The sequence below is a fragment of the Babylonia areolata genome, chromosome 6 (genome assembly GCF_041734735.1).
Source record: "Babylonia areolata isolate BAREFJ2019XMU chromosome 6, ASM4173473v1, whole genome shotgun sequence".
NCBI classification, from domain to species: Eukaryota; Metazoa; Mollusca; class Gastropoda; order Neogastropoda; family Buccinidae; genus Babylonia; species Babylonia areolata.
The window spans coordinates 45,646,461-45,664,311 of record NC_134881.1 but is presented as its reverse complement, the minus strand read 5'-3'; the positions used below and the strand labels follow the sequence as shown (position 1 = coordinate 45,664,311).

Genomic DNA, 17,851 nt, shown 5'->3' with positions numbered 1-17,851 from the left:
GGGTAATAGTTCAATGAGATTTAGTATAGTATGTGGATTTGTTGTGTTCCTATGCAAAATACTCAGCGCATGCATAGCAGACGACACAGCGAAGCTCGTCCCAATATGAACCCATGTACGTTGTTCCATCATTCTTATGTTTACACACTATACCTTCCTAATAAATGGTTCTAGTAAAATGGATAAAGCTAACAACTGAAGTTACACAGAACTTGTGATTTGTTTGAGACGAGGTATCTCATCCCTGTCCACATGTATCATACCAGCAGACTGGAGGACAGCACATGTTGCTCCAATATTCAAGAAGGGAGAACAGTACAACCCAGCCAACTGTCGGCCAGTCTCCCTTACCAGCATTGTGTGCAGAATGTTGGAGCACATCATAGTTAGTGCAGCACATCATAGTTAGTGCAGCACATCATAGTTAGTGCAGTAATGAAGCACCTGGAGGGCCACCAAATACTGAGCGACAACCAGCATGGGTTTAGAAAAGGAAGATCTTGTGAGACCCAACTCCTTGAGTTCACCAAAGATCTGATTGCAAACCTGGAAAGAGGCAAACAGTCCTCATAATGGACTTTTCAAAGGCATTTGACCGGGTCAACCACTCCTTGCTTGTGCATAAACTCCAGAGATATGGCATCAGGGGAACTACAGGAGCATGGATCTCTAGCTTTCTGAAGGACCGGCAGCAGGCAGTAGTAGTGGGTGGATCTTCTTCTTCCACAGTGAACGTAAAATCTGGTGTACCTCAGGGGTCTCTGCTAGGTCCATGCTTGTTCCTAGTGTACATTAATGACCTCCCAGAGAAGCTTCTTGCAAGGGCACGGATGTTTGCTGATGACACAGCAGTGTCCAGGATGATTGCCACCAGCGAAGACCAAGAACAGCTCCAAGATGATCTCCAACGCCTAGCCAACTGGGAGAGGAGCTGGGACATGGAGTTTCATCCTGCAAAGTGTCAGACCCTTCGGGTCACAAGGAGTAGGTCCCCACTTCACCAGGACTATATCCTGCATGGACACACTCTTGAGACTGTTGTGTCAGCAAAATACCTCGGAGTCCTCCTGTACCGCCCACCCCCCACCCCCCCACCAAACCATCCTCATCATCACAAATTCACGGATTTGAAGCGGAACTGAAATGAATTAGTCCACTACCCAGATTTATCTGCTACGAACCCCCCAGTTATAGGTACCAGAATAATCAAGTTTGATTGCGGGCCCTCAACAATGAAGATGAAGAAGAAGAAGAAAGCTGAATGAAATGGTCACCATGCATTTCACACACACACACATACACACACACCCACACACAACTGTGAATACACACACACAAACACACAACTGTGAATACACACACACACACACACTACTGTGAATGCACACACACACACACACAAACACACAATTGTGAATGCACACACACACACACACACACACACACACACACACTGAGAGGTCCAGACATGAATGAGAGACATGCAGACAGAAAAGCAAGACTGGATGGGTCAGTCAATGCACTTATCAGTGTAATGAACAGTTTTAGGTGGTTTGCATGAAAAGAAAACCCAACAAAACCTTGTATTAATGAGGATATTTGTCTTCTTTTTTTTTTAACCCATCACAAGGTTTTTCACTCTATCTCAACAGGAACCAACAATGTAAAAAAAAAAAAAAAGTTTTAAATCAGTTTGAATGGTATAATGCTCAAGACAAAAATAGCTCCAGACATTATCAGATAGGATAGCCTTGCCATGTATGTGGTATTTACAAATCTTCATGTTTTCAATTGTGTAAGATCAAGCATGTGTGCAGTTGTCATAAAAGTGGAGTGGCATTAGACAGGTCCAACAGACTGGGTAAAACTTCCACTTTATTTCTGACTTTGTTTCTGTGAAACACAAGTATCATCTGACATTCAGCACTAATAAATGAATCTGACATTCAGTGCCAATGGATGTATCTGGCATTCAGTGCTATTATTGGTGGGTAAAGGGTGGAGATTCTTCCGACCTCTCAGGTCAACATAATGTGCAGACCTGCTAGTGCCTGAACCCCCCTTGTGTGTATACGCATGCAGAAGATCAAATACACACGTCAAAGATTCTATTATCCATGTCAGTATTTGGTGGGTTATGGAAACAAGAACATACCCAGCATGCACACTCCCGAAAACAGAATATGGCTACCTACATGGTGGGGTAAATAAACAAAACTGTCATACATGAAATATGTTACATGTTTTAGTTTGTATGCGTGCGTGACTTAAACCTGACTGAACGACACAGGAAACGAAAGATGAGTGCCCAATGACAGCCATCAGTTAACTCTACCTAAGTAGGCAAATGGTTATGCAAATGACCCCGTGTTTGTAAAGTGCTTAGAGGATTGGCGCTATATAAGAATCCATATCATCATCATCATCAAATACATTAAAATGTTTTGTTTGCCATTTGATCTAAACATTAACATTTTCCATTTAAATCATATTGGGTTGGTGTGGGTGTGTGGGTCATGGGTGCAGATGGATGTAAGTGGGAGGGTGGTACAGTGTGTGTGTGTGTGTGTTTGTGACGGTGTGTGTGTGTGCGTGTGAGGGTGTGTGCGTGCATGTGGGTGTGCATGCATATGTACATGCGCATAAGATCAAATTTATTCAGTTTCATAACATAACTGAATTATACTGATCAATGACTTTATTTTAGTTATTGCCACAAACAAATCAATGCACACACAGTCATGCTGTCATGTACACACTACATGTTTAATTATCACATGTATACCTACAAACTGCAGGTAGCAAGCACATAAATACCAATGTGCATTCAGGTATATGCACTAATGCACCGCCACCCCCCCTCCCCCAACCCTTCCCCTGCACACACATACATGTACACACACACGCACACGTTTGCTGAATAATAAAACATGAACAAACTCAGTTTTGTCACATCAGCATCATAATCAGGTATCTTCAGAACATGTTTCATCTGCAAAAGATTGAACATTCCATAATATCACATACTTCATCAGTAACTCCACTGACACAAGTTAGCCAAACACATACACCCGTATACACATGCACGCACGCACATACACACGTACACGCACACACCAGTTGCACTCGTCACCCATTCACTGTAGCAGTCAAGCTCATTTTTTCCATATTCACTGTGACTATGATCCACACAATCACCACACTCCATAATCATTGGAACATCAGTTAACATCCTCCATAAACGCAAAGCACATAATAATTTACATGAACTGTAAAGATGACTGCTTTGTGTAGCTCTTACACACCAACTGTGTTTTCTTTAATTGGTACCTTTCAAGATGAAACGACGTTATGGAGTCAGTATGAGTTGATGCAATTTTTTAAACAGAATTTCCAAATCAGATATCATGTAAGCTGAAGAGAACACAGATCAACTTTCATGTACCCACACATGTAATCTAGTAATGGCATAACATTTCTGTGCATGGAGAAAATTCGCACTGATGATGATAATATACCAGGAATGAACAATTCAAAAACAAATGACATGGAAAACAACTGCATGAAAAGATGTTTCCTCCACAGTGACTATAAAAAAAAAAGAAAGGGGGATGAACACAAAGCAATTTTTTGACTGGAAATCTGTTTTTCCCCCCACAGGGCAACTGTTCATATTCCACAGCAGCTTGCAACAAGAAAGCAGGCAGGTGACCATAGCTGGCTGAAAACAAACTCCTCAGAACAAATTTTGACGTCTGTTTAACGCAGGAACTGACTGGAACTGGTTGTAAACAAAATATAAAGAAATGGGGAAAGTTGGCATCACCGAGCTCCCATTGATAGAGGCTGTTCAGTGCTGTGTATTACTCTTCTGTCACAACACATCTCCCTGTGTGGAACTGGGGCTCAAAGTGCAGTGCTACAGTGAGAGCACCATTTCTTATATTTTTTTTTCTTTCTGCGTGGAAGTGTATTTCCATCACTGAAAGAGTGGTGTAACAAATGATGGGTGTGGATCTTGATGGCGCTGTGTGAGGTCTATGATGCCTATGATGCTTCAAACCAGCGCCTCTTCTTCCCCTGGTGTTTGCTGATCAGCTTGTCCACATTGTCCCTCACTTCCTTCTTCTTCTTGTTCTTCTTCGTCATCGTCTGCAGCAAATACGCATACAACACTCTTCATAATCCATCACAGTCTGCTTCATTGGCATTTTGAAATTCAGCTGACACTGCTTGTCATTTAAAAGGATTGCTTACAGCATGTAAGATCATTTAGCTTTTGCCTGGTTGCTTGAAATTCTAAAAATACTTTTTTTTTCTAAATTCAATGTAATATAGTTAATAAGACCTGGATTTATTTTTATAAGTACCCACACTGATAAAATCCACCTATATATAGGAATGTATTTTCAAAAACAAATGAAATCAAAACTGAATGCTGTTGAAAGGCACTTGCACACAAACAGGTACTGAGATGGCAACCATTCCAGGCAGGTGACAATTCCATTACCACCAAATGCATTTATGCAAGTAAGTCTAATCCATCATTCAAAGTGAATTAATAATGAAATGGAATTCTTTTTCAATATACGTTCAAGCAAAACGTACAGAAACAATTCCGTTCCAAGTGGAAGTGCAAACACAACTGCAAGTAACCAGCATCAACATTTTGAGCACACCAGTAAAGTTCTTTGCCACTGCAGGTGTTAGCAACAGGGTGGACACCGAACAACTGAAACTCACCATTCCCAGTTGACATAACTGGACAGTGGACTTACCCTCGGCTTAGGCTGCTGATTAGGTCTGTTCACTTTCTGCTTCTGCTTCTTGCCCAGCTGTTGCTGTTGCTGCTGTCGCTTCTTGTGCCGCACTTTGGGTCCGAACCTCTTGGGCATGCCCTTGGGGGCGCCACTGTGCATCGTCTTGGCAATTTGGTCCTGCGTCCTGTCCACCTGTACCTTCCTCTTGTTGGGCCTGGCTGGCTTAGCTCCATTGTCCTGCTGCTTAGCTCCCTTGTTCTGCTGCTTAGTTCCCTTCTCTTGCTGCTTAGCTCCCTTCTCTTGCTGTTTCTTGGCAGCTTGGGCCTGTAACAAAGCACATCAATCATCATGATCATCAGCTGGCACAACATTTTGCCTCTGGTGGATTAATAATGTGATACTGTACTGTACTCCATTGTGTCACACTGCACTGTATTTTGTTGTGTTATAATGTGTGGCACAGTATGTATTTGAAATGATAGTGACAGTAGCACCAGCAGTAGTAATACCATAGGTAGCAGTAGCCATTGTAACAGCAGGTACCACATGCTGTTAAAAAGAATACAGCATTAAAAAGGAAACAAAAAGAAGGAGGTCATGTGTCTGATCACTGGCCTGGTAAAGCAAGGGATCTATATCAATACTGATGAGTTCTAGTCATAACAACACTTAACAGAATTTTTTCAAGTTGAAAAAGGCTTTCACATTGTGCTATCACTGACACATCAGTTCATTGTTTTATATTCTTTTTTTCCCAGACTCTGGGGTATTACCCATGTTCACCTCATCATCAAGGTTGGTGTCAATGTCAATAAGAATACCAGTAAAACTAAGCAATCCCTGACCACATCTGTACAGGGACATTGACAAATCAACATGGTACTTTCACAGGGACAATTTTGGAGGCTTTGTTTTGCAAAAATTCTGTGTACATATAAATGTGTGACCAGTTTCTAGAAGCCAGATCATACAGGCTGATCTCTCGGTCAATCTCAGTTAAAAACAAAACCAAAACCAAACAACAGGACAGCAACAAAAAAGAAAAATCCTGAGTTACTACAAATGGGTCACAGGCATATGCACGCATATAAAGGATCGCAAAATACAGATACCCCCCCCCCCCCTCTTCACACCCACAAACACAGTTCAGTTCTGTTACTCAAGGAGGCGGCACTGTGTTCGGACAAATCCACCTATATACTCTTCACCACATCTGCTAAACAGATACCTGACCAGCAGCTTAACCCAATGCGCTTAGTCAGGCCTTGAGACAACCACACACACACACACACACACACACACACACAGAGGAAATGCACTGAGGTAAAAATAAAAACCTGTCCCACTCACCCTGCTCTTCTCCAGTCTTTTCTGCTTGGCTTCCAGCGCCTTCTTGTTTTCCAGGGAGAACTCCACGATGGGCCTCTGGTCAACACAGCACAACTGACATTCACTTACAGCTCTTGACAAAACTGTACAATACACCATAATCACTTACAGCTCTTGACAAAACTGTACAACACACCATAATCACTTACAGCTCTTGACAAAACTACAACACACCATAATCACTTACAGCTCTTGACAAAACTGTACAACACACCATAATCACATACAGCTCTTGACAAAACTGTACAATACTTCATAATCCCTTGCTTCAATACATCTTTGTGTTCTTGTTAAAGTCTACCTTTTTTTTTTTATTCTACTCCAGAGCCAAGACAAAGAGAAACGAAATCAGCGCAAGAAATACCCACCTTTCCCACCACCCCAGGTCCCCCCCAAACCCTCCCACATCCCCAAAAAACACTTGAGTGGATTTCACAGCTATCATACCAGGGACCTATCTAAATTTACACATAAAATTTTGCCCCCAAGCAATTTTATTTTTTTTACTCCTTGTGGTTATCTTTAAGAAAGAGATCAGTACCTTTCATCTGACCTCATCGCACAAAGTAAACGTTACAAGCCTCACACACACACACACACACACACACACACAAATGACAGACACACACACTTACAAATGACAGACACACACACACACACCTGTACACAAACCACAGACATTCACACACACAAACCACAGACAAGGACAGGTACACACAAAGAGAGGCGTACCCTGCTGTCTCCAAAGACGGTGCTGTTGTTGAGGGAGCGAAGGGCCTTCAGTGCGTGTTCATGGGTGGAGAAATTGACGAAGGCGTACCCCAAAGACTTGGCCACGCCCGACTGCTTGGTTCTGGCCAGGTCACGCATCACTCGGCACTGTCACACAATCAGACAGACAGGTCAGCGTTGGAAAGAAGAGAGAATCAGAAATGCACAGCACAATAATGATTACACAGTGTATTGTATCATATGTATCTTAACTGGGCACTTCATAATAATGATTGTACATTGTAGTGTGTATTGTGTCATGTATTTTAACTGGGCACTACACAATAACAATTATAGTGTGTATTGTATTGTATGTATTTTTATTGGGCACTGCACAAAATGATTAAGTATGTATTGTAGCATGTATTTTAACTGGGCGCTACATAATAATGATTATAGTGTGTATTGTACTATATGTATTTTAAGTGGGCCCTACACAATAACGATTATAATGTGTGTACTGTATCACATGTACTTTATCTGGACACTGCATGATAATAATTATAGTGTGTATAGTATGTATTTTAACTGTGCACTTCATAATAATGATTATAGTGTGTATTGTATCATATGTATTCTAACTGAGCACTACACAATAATGATTGTTGTGTGTGTTGTATACGTATCTCAACTAGGCTCTACATAATAATGATTATTGTATGTATTTTAACTGCACTGTGATTTTCTGCATGCAGATATTGTACTACTTTACTGCACTTTCATGCCAAACAACACTGTGTGGTACTATACTGGGAAGTACTATACTACACTGCTGACTACTGAGTCATTGCAAACACAAACTTCCCACATGTGGACATCATTTGGCATTTACCTATCATAGCATGGAACATGTCCACCACCTGATGCTGACTGGTAGCAATACGTGAGAACTAGTAGCAACAATGGTGGAGGTAACAGTAAATGTGTCACTGGAGTATTGTTTTTCTTCTGTTGCTGCCCCATCATTTGCACCCCATCAGTGGCACCACCCCCACATCGCTCACCCCCCACCACCACCATACAGCCACACAGAGAGTCCCTGCCACAGTGTCAACACCAACAGTACAACATGTCAGTTATCTTTATCCCGTCACCTCTCTGGAGGGAACAACATGTCAGATATCTTTATCCCCTCACCTCTGTGGAGGGAACAACATGTCAGTTATCTTTATCCCTGCACCTCTGTGGAGGGAACATGTCAGTTATCTTTATCCTCTCACCTCTGTGGAGGGAACAACATGTCAGTTATCTTTATCCTCTCACCTCTGTGGAGGGAACAACATGTCAGTTATCTTTATCCCTGCACCTCTGTGGAGGGAACATGTCAGTTATCTTTATCTCCTGACCTCTGTGGAAGGAACAACATGTCAGTTATCTTTATTCCCTCACCTCTGTGGAGGGAACAACATGTCGGTTATCTTTATCCTCTCACCTCTCTGGAGGGAACAACATGTCAGATATCTTTATCCCCTCACCTCTGTGGAGGGAACAACATGTCAGTTATCTTTATCCCTACACCTCTGTGGAGGGAACATGTCAGTTATCTTTATCCTCTCACCTCTGTGGAGGGAACAACATGTCAGTTATCTTTATCCTCTCACCTCTGTGGAGGGAACATGCCAGTTATCTTTATCCCCTCACCTCTGTGGAGGGAACATGTCAGTTATCTTTATCCTCTCACCTCTGTGGAGGGAACAACATGTCAGTTATCTTTATCCCCTCACCTCTGTGGAGGGAACAACATGTCAGTTATCTTTATCCCCGCACCTCTGTGGAGGGAACATGTCAGTTATCTTTATCCCCTCACCTCTGTGGAGGGAACATGTCAGTTATCTTTATCCCCTCACCTCTGTGGAGGGAACATGTCAGTTATCTTTATCCCCTCACCTCTGTGGAGGGAACAACATGTCAGTTATCTTTATCCCCTCACCTCTGTGGAGGGAACATGTCAGTTATCTTTATCCCTGCACCTCTGTGGAGGGAACATGTCAGTTATCTTTATCCCCGCACCTCTGTGGAGGGAACAACATGTCAGTTATCTTTATTCTCTCATCTCTGTGGAGGGAACAACATGTCAGTTATCTTTATCCCCTCACCTCTGTGGAGGGAACAACATGTCAGTTATCTTTATCCCCGCACCTCTGTGGAGGGAACATGTCAGTTATCTTTATCCCCTCACCTCTGTGGAGGGAACATGTCAGTTATCTTTATCCCCTCACCTCTGTGGAGGGAACAACATGTCAGTTATCTTTATCCCCACACCTCTGTGGAGGGAACAACATGTCAGTTATCTTTATCCTCTCACCTCTGTGGAGGGAACAACATGTCAGTTATCTTTATCCCCTCACCTCTGTGGAGGGAACATGTCAGTTATCTTTATCCCCTCACCTCTGTGGAGGGAACATGTCAGTTATCTTTATCCCCTCACCTCTGTGGAGGGAACAACATGTCAGTTATCTTTATCCCCTCACCTCTGTGGAGGGAACAACATGTCAGTTATCTTTATCCCCTCACCTCTGTGGAGGGAACATGTCAGTTATCTTTATCCCCTCACCTCTGTGGAGGGAACAACATGTCAGTTATCTTTATCCCCTCACCTCTGTGGAGGGAACATGTCAGTTATCTTTATCCCCTCACCTCTGTGGAGGGAACACATGTCAGTTATCTTTATCCCCTCACCTCTGTGGAGGGAACAACATGTCAGTTATCTTTATCCCCTCACCTCTGTGATCTTCATCGCAGGCTCACTGACAGCTTGACGCAGCACTGTCTTCAGTTCTTTCTCATCCACCCGGGGTAGCAGGTTGTGGATACACAGGCGGGTGGAGGACACAAAGATGTTGATGTTCTTCAGCTTGTCACGCTTCACCAGTTCAATCTGTCAACACAGCACCACAGGGAACAGTTCCTCTGTCAAATTTACAACAGCAACAATCAATATATTTGTTTATGGTTTGTATGTGGGGGGTCGGGGTGGGGAAATGTGTGTGTGTGCGTGTGTGTGGGTGTGTCATGAAAACTTCCTTTGACAGGAAAGGAAAATCCAGTTTCACCAAACATGGTTCCTATCTGGTTCATTTGATTAGGAAACAAAGTTGTTAGAGTTCATGTTGAAAATCTTTCACTGCGCATTCTCTCTTCATGGCAAAAAACACCAACTGAAGACAAAGAAAAGAAAAAAAGACTGAAGGACTATCTTATCTGAGTGAAAATGTTCATGAATGAAAAAACACACAACCAGACAAAATCACAGTGGTATAGATGTTCAGTAAGCACAAAACAAACGGCATTATCAGGGGTTAGCCTTGTGTCAGACCACAGACAGTGTGGGGACCGGTGGCCCAGTGGCAATACCCTTCACTAAGAGGCAAGGGTCCACAGGTTCCAGTCTTATATACAGACTGGAAGTTTTCCTCTCCCCTCCACCACGACAACTTGATGGTGGTCTGAGTGCCAGTCTTTCTGATGAGACACTACACCAAGGTCATGCATGCAGCATGCACTTAGCACACATGTCACAGAACCCACAGCAGCAAAAGGGTTATGTCCCTGGTCAAATTTTAATTTGAAAAATCAACTTCAATACAAAGACAAATACACTTCTAGGCAGGAAAGAAAAGAAAAAGAGTGGCATGGGACTGTGGTGGTTTGCCCTCCCCAGGGAGAGCAGTACAAATTTCATAGAGAAATCTGTTGTGAAAAAAACGTCACACAATGCAATACAATGCAGCACAATACACTAAAATACAACAGAACACATTACAATGCAGTACAATACAACACAATATAATACAGCACAGAACAATACAATAAAATAAAGTACAGTACAATACAATACAATACAATACAATAAATACAGTACAATACAGTACAGTACAGGACAATACAGTACAATACAGTACAATACAGTACAGTACAGTACAATACAGTACAATAAAATACATTACAATACAACAAGAAAGGACAACCCACCTTCATCCTCTTCTTCATGTCTTCCTGAGACACCCCCACTGCTGCCTGTGTGCCCGCACGAATCACTGCCCATCACACATCATGTCACATCACTGCCCATCACACCACATCATGTCACATCACTGCCCACATGTCACATCACTGCCCATCACACCACATCATGTCACATCACTGCCCACATGTCACATCACTGCCCATCACACCACATCATGTCACATCACTGCCCACATGTCACATCACTGCCCATCACACCACATCATGTCACATCGCTGCCCACATGTCACATCATGCCACATCACTGCCCACATGTCACATCACTGCCCATCACACCACATCATGTCACATCACTGCCCACATGTCACATCACTGCCCATCACACCACATCATGTCACATCACTGCCCACATGTCACATCATGTCACATCACTGCCCACATGTCACATCATGTCACATCACTGCCCACATGTCACATCACTGCCCACAAGTCACGTCACTGCTCATCACAACACAACCCACATTGTCACATCATGTCACATCACTGCTCATCACAACACAACCCACATTGTCACATCTGGTCACATCACTGCTCATCACAACACAACCCACATGGTCACATTACTGACCACATCATGTCACATCACTGTCCATCACAACAATCATGTCACATAACTGCCCACATGTCACATCGCTGCACATCACAACACATGTCACATAACTGCCCACCACAACCACATCATGTCACATCACTGCCCACATGTCACATCACTATCACAACACAACCCACGTTGTCAAATTACTGACCACATCATGTCACATCACCGCCCATCACAACACAACCCACATTGTCACATCACTGCTCATCACAACAATCATGTCACATAACTGCCCACATGTCACATCGCTGCACCTCACAACACATGTCACATAACTGCCCACCACAACCACATCATGTCACATCACTGCGCATAACAACCCACATCATCACTGCCCACCACAACCCACATCATCACTGACCACCACAACCACATCATGTTACATCACTGACCACCACAACCCACATGATCACAACCCACATAATTACTGCCTCACTGTTCACACCGAAGCCCAGTACAGTACACTGAAGCCCAGAACAGCCCAGTAAAGCACAGTACAGTACACTAAAGCCCAGAACAGCCCAGTAAAGCACAGTACAGTACACTAAAGCCCAGAACAGCCCAGTAAAGCACAGTACAGTACACTAAAGCCCAGAATAGCCCAGTAAAGCACAGAGCGGTACACTGAAGCCCAGAACAGCCCAGAAAAGCACAGTACAGTACACTAAAGCCCAGAACAGCCCAGTACACTGAAGCCCAGGAAATCCCAGTACAGTACACTGAAGCCCAGTAAAGCACAGAGCAGTACACTGAAGCCCAGAACAGCCCAGTAAAGCACAGTACAGTACACTAAAGCCCAGAACAGCCCAGTACACTGAAGCCCAGGAAATCCCAGTACAGTACACTGAAGCCCAGTAAAGCACAGAGCAGTACACTGAAGCCCAGAACAGCCCAGTAAAGCACAGTACAGTACACTAAAGCCCAGAACAGCCCAGTACACTGAAGCCCAGGAAATCCCAGTACAGTACACTGAAGCCCAGTAAAGCACAGAGCAGTACACTGAAGCCCAGAACAGCCCAGTAAAGCACAGTACAGTACACTAAAGCCCAGGAAAACCCAGTACAGTACACCAAAGCCCAGGAAAGCCCAGTACAGTACAATGAAGCCCAGAAAACCCCAATAAAGCACAGTACAGCACACTGAAGCCCAGAAAACCCCAATAAAGCACAGTACAGTACAATGAAGCCCAGAAAACCCCAGTAAAGCACAGTACAGCACACTGAAGCCCAGAAAAGCCCAGCACAGTATAATGAAGCCCAGGAAAACCCAGTAGAGTACACTAAAGCCCAGAACAGCCCAGTACAGTACACTAAAGCCATGAAAAGCCCAGCACAGTATAATAAAGCCCAGTAAAGCCCAGTAGAGTACACTAAAGCCCAGAACAGCCCAAAAAAGCCCAGTACACTACTCTAAAGTCCAGAACAGCCCAGAAAAGCCCAGTACAGTACACTAATGCCCAGAAAAGCCCAGTACAGTACACTGAAGCCCAGAACAGCCCAGCAGAGCACACCCCAACACATCAATGTAAGCAATGTACTCACATCCTTCTCTGGCCAGAAAGAGGTTCCTGTTGTCCTTCTGTTCCTTGTTTTTGGCCTGGGCTTTCTGGGTCTGGGCCTGGGTCCGACTGAGCGCCTGCACCACCAGGAGCTGTCTCCCATGGACCACAAGGCCTCCATCCTGCACAGCCGTCACACATAGTGCTGGGTCAAAATAACAGCAAAAAGGGGAGAGAGATAAGAAAATGTACAAGTTTTGTTAAAAATAGCAGCAAAAAGGAGAGAGAGAGAGAGAGAGAGAGAAGAAAACGTAAAAGTGTTGTTTAAAAATAGCAGCAAACAGGAGAGAAAAAATGTATAAATGTTAAAAATAGCACAAACAGGAAAGAAGAAAATGTACAAATGTTGTTAAGAAATAGCAGCAAAACAAAAACAAAAAAACCCGAAAAGCAGAAAATGAACGAATTATTAAAATATAGCAGCAAAAAGGAGAGAAGAAAATGTACAATTGTTAAAAATAGCAGCAAACCAAAAAACAAAAACAGAGAGAGGGAGAGATGAAAGTTTAATAAAAATGACAACAAAGAAGAACAAAAATGAAGATTTTCAAAACAGTCAGATGATGACACACACAAAGCTAATCTACAGGCACAGTGACAATTAACAGACTGCCTAAAGAGTGATGGTATCACTTTACCAGTAGCTATTCATTTTCCTGAAGGAGTTCCAGTCTAACGGTTAGCACCCATCCAGAGATGGTACTCCCCTAGCTCTCAGGCTGTGCACACTCCTGTTTCGTTCTCCATTAGATCTTGTGTGTGCTCGGAATTTGGATAAACTGCAGCCCACGTCAGAATCAGGTGCTGGACTTGTGGTCTAGTGTTCACCAGTTGTCAGAGATCAAAGCCCCATTTCGGCATGGCATTGCCTCCTTGGGAAAGGTGCTTCACTCCAACTGTCCTATCTCCACACAGGTGTGAATGGGGACCTGGCTTTGGCTGGGGAAGGTTTAAAAGGCAGAAAAGGATGACTAGGCCCTGCCTTCCTATGCTGAGATCTAGATATAGTGGATATCAATTCACTGCCCCGCATTATGGCGAGCCCTGGACACAGTGAATATAAATTCACTGCCCTGCCTTCCAATGACACTGCCCCCCTTCACAATGGCGACACTAGTCAGGCTATGTCCACAGTCAATGCAGTCTTACCTTGTCAGAAGCTCTGGCCATACACTCCTCTGCTGACTCCTTTTGCACATACTGTACAAAGGCTGTTCCTATTGAAACACAGTAACATCATCATCAATAATATCTGGGCACAATAAACAAGAAAGATACAGATAGAATGGCTGAACAGATAGAATGCTTCATGCTACAATAATATCATCATACGTTAAGAGAAAAGAGATGAACAGACAGACAGACAGACAGACAGACAGAGGCAGAGACAGAGAGAGAATTTTCTTCACCTTTTTTTTTTTTCTCAAACAATGAGTTTCTTGCTCTTCAGAAGCAGCTTCTAATTCATGTGTTCTTGACACTTATCATCAGAGTAGAAAAGCCATGGCTCCAATACTGCCAATGTGTGTGTGTGTGTGTGTGTGTGTGTGTGCGTTTATATTTATTTGTTTATTTGTATAATTATTTATATCACCATTATTGTTATTTATATCATTATTCATATCATCACTGTTTTTCTATATTTTATTTCATTTTATTCCTGTATCTATTTGTTTAGTTTTCAGTTTCAGTTTCAGTAGCTCATTTCATTTCGTATTTCTTTTCTTTTATGTATTATTCTAATTCATTAATTTAATCATTCATTCATTTATGTATCTTATCTCACTTCATTTCTTTTACTCTGTTTTCCCTCAAGGCCTGACTAAGCACGTTGGGTTACACTGCTGGTCAGGCATCTGCTTAGCAGATGTGGTGTAGCGTATATGGAATTGTCTGACCGCAAAGACACCTTGATTAGGTGAACTGAACTGAACCAGTGCTGGGTCACAGCACACAGCTGTACATTACTGTCTGCCCACTGGTTGGTGATGACAATAAAAAAGAACAACACATATGTTCCCACTGGTGATGACAACACCACAGAATACACATATGTCTCCTCACTTCTTCTTTGTTCCTGGGCTGTGACTCCACCTTCACCCATATACACCAGTGGTCTTTTACAGGTACGACGGTTTTTACCTCCACTATGTAGGCAGTCATACTCCATTTTCGGGGGGTTCTCTCATATCTACTAAAGGGCTTTTACATGTACTATCATTTACAACCTGCTGTTTCAGTATCCAACCAAACACCAACATGGATCACCGCAATCTTTAACTTGCATATTTAATCTTCTTCACATTTAATCTTTTTCACATTTAATCTTCTTCATGTGCAAACAAATGAAGGGGATGAAGGAACTACCAGGCTGACACATGTGCTGATACGGCAGATTGGAAAAACTGACTTCTACAAGGATCGAACCAAGAACCCTCAGACTAACAGTCCTGCACTGTAACCAGCCAGCCACAGTGCCTGTCCACCCTGTCCCTACCTCTGGGCTGTCCAGACACCTTGTCCATCACCAGACGTACATAGACCACGTCTCCAAACTCCTGGAACACCTCCTCCAACTCCTCTTCAGACACCTCAAAGGGTACGTTCCTGACACACAGACAGGACGACATCATTATTGGACGTTCCTGACACACACTGACATACATTGCTGACAGGATGAGATCATTATTGGACATTCCTGACACACAGACATACATTGCTGACAGGAAGAGATCGTTATTGGACGTTCCTGAAACATAGACAGGAGGAGATCATTACTGGAAGTTCCTGACACACAGACATACATCGCTGACAGAAAGAGGAGATCATTATTGGACGTTCCTGACACACAGACATACATCGCTTACAGGATGAGGAGATCATTATTCAACATTTTGCTTCCTTCTGTGTATGTGTGCATGCACATGCATATGTGTGCATGCTTTTGTTTGAGTGAGTGAGTGAGTGTGTGTGTGTGTGTGTCTGTGTGTGTGTGTGTGTGTGTGCACGTGCACAAGCATACCAAGCAGCATTATGCAAGTAAGTGTACAATATAAAAATGCAAAAGGTATAATCATCATTACTAATATCATTTTTATTACTATCATTAGTAGTATAAGTATTAGTATTTCATCATCATCACTGTTGTCATCAAATGATTTTATCATTATGATGATATTGATCATTATTTTTATTATTCATTATTACTTCTTTTGAACATTACACACCTGATAAAGAGAGTTCTGCCCTCATCCACGTCACTCTTCCTGACTGGCTTTGCCTTCTCTGAAACAAACAGCACTCCATTGTACCTTCTGCGATGGATGGTTTTATTTTTTGTGACCATTTTGTTCCTGACAGATGGTGACTGTCAACAGTCTGCGATTCTGTGCTGAGGAGTTAAAGCATTTAACCCCTAAGCTGCCTATGAGACGAGATAACTCGTCAGCGCAAGCATGTACACTTCGCTGCCACAATGATGAGATAACTCGTCATCGAAATACTCTGGCTTTTCCCTGGTTTGCACTGAGTTCGTTGACAAAAATACTGGTAGCTAGAAACCCCATCTACATCATGAGGCAGTCCTTTATTTGAACGTTTTGGTTGGGTTACTGCCGCACTGTTTGCCTGGCTCCTCTCCTCGCTCGCTTGACAAAATGTCGGACTCCATGCTCAAAACATCTGATCATGTTGCCCAAAATCAACCAAGATTGCTTTCTTTAGCTGATGCTCAGAAAGAATTGAAGTATAAATTTGATGGAGAAGACAATGATGAACTTTTATAGGACGATTTGACAGAAAATAAAAGAGCAATGAAGAGACTGGCCAAGATACGACTGTCAGGGAGTGATGCTAACTGTACAGCTGTAGCAGACGACAGAAAGTGACCGAATTATTAGCAGGATGCAGTGTGAGCGATTTTCTTGGCACTCAGCCAACGCGGTCTGGTGAGAACTGGGTAAAGTGACCGTGGGAGAGGGGTGTGCAGGTATTATCCATTTGTCCAGAAAATATATTTTAGTGCAAATTACCTGACTAATGTTTGTAATGAACAGGTTGAAAATGTGACAAAAAATAAAACAGATTTCAAAACAACAGCATTTCACTGAAAATATATAAAATGGGAAAACATCATGTGTTTTGTATTCTTTATTCAGTTGCCTTTCAGAAAATATACACTTATATGGGCCTTTCTCCAATAACAAAGAGCACATAATTTCTTGAAAATATATACCCCTTTTTTTTGGAAAAAAAAACCCCTGGCAAATTGATTTCACTTAAATCTTATTTTCCTGGCAGCGAAAGGGTTAATAAATATCATTATCATTTTCATATTATGCATGCTGAATTACATGGATGACAATGTCTGTCACAATATATGCTATAACAAATCCTCAAAAAAGTACTGCAGGATTTCTAAATGACAGGTTTGTTCATCTTTTGTCTTTGTCCTGCATCACACCTGGACAGCCATCAACCTTCAGTCCTCAACTGACCTCTACAGTCTAGAGCCACCAGACAGCAAGCATCACACCTGGACAGCCATCAACCTTCAGTCCTCAACTGACCTCTACAGTCTAGAGCCACCAGACAGCAAGCATCACACCTGGACAGCCATCAACCTTCAGTCCTCAACTGACCTCTACAGTCTAGAGCCACCAGACAGCATCACACCTGGACAGCCATCTACCTTCAGTCCTCAACTGACCTCTACAGTCTAGAGCCACCAGACAGCAAGCATCACACCTG

General features: G+C 42.8%; 1 protein-coding gene across 1 annotated transcript in view; it reads right to left on the bottom strand.

The window, feature by feature from the left end:
• Positions 1-2,700: 2,700 nt before the first annotated feature.
• The window catches only part of LOC143283083 (RNA-binding protein 28-like), a 34,791-nt gene continuing 19,640 nt past the window's right edge, over positions 2,701-17,851 (bottom strand). The window contains exons 11-20 of the mRNA XM_076589123.1: positions 16,330-16,387; positions 15,600-15,709; positions 14,252-14,319; positions 13,086-13,224; positions 10,893-10,957; positions 9,643-9,798; positions 6,882-7,028; positions 6,111-6,185; positions 4,779-5,084; positions 2,701-4,152 (exon numbers count right to left, since the gene is read on the bottom strand). Coding sequence (XP_076445238.1) covers positions 4,048-4,152; positions 4,779-5,084; positions 6,111-6,185; positions 6,882-7,028; positions 9,643-9,798; positions 10,893-10,957; positions 13,086-13,224; positions 14,252-14,319; positions 15,600-15,709; positions 16,330-16,387 — 1,229 coding nt within the window. The 3' untranslated portion in view covers positions 2,701-4,047. The remainder of the gene's footprint in view (positions 4,153-4,778; positions 5,085-6,110; positions 6,186-6,881; positions 7,029-9,642; positions 9,799-10,892; positions 10,958-13,085; positions 13,225-14,251; positions 14,320-15,599; positions 15,710-16,329; positions 16,388-17,851) is intronic.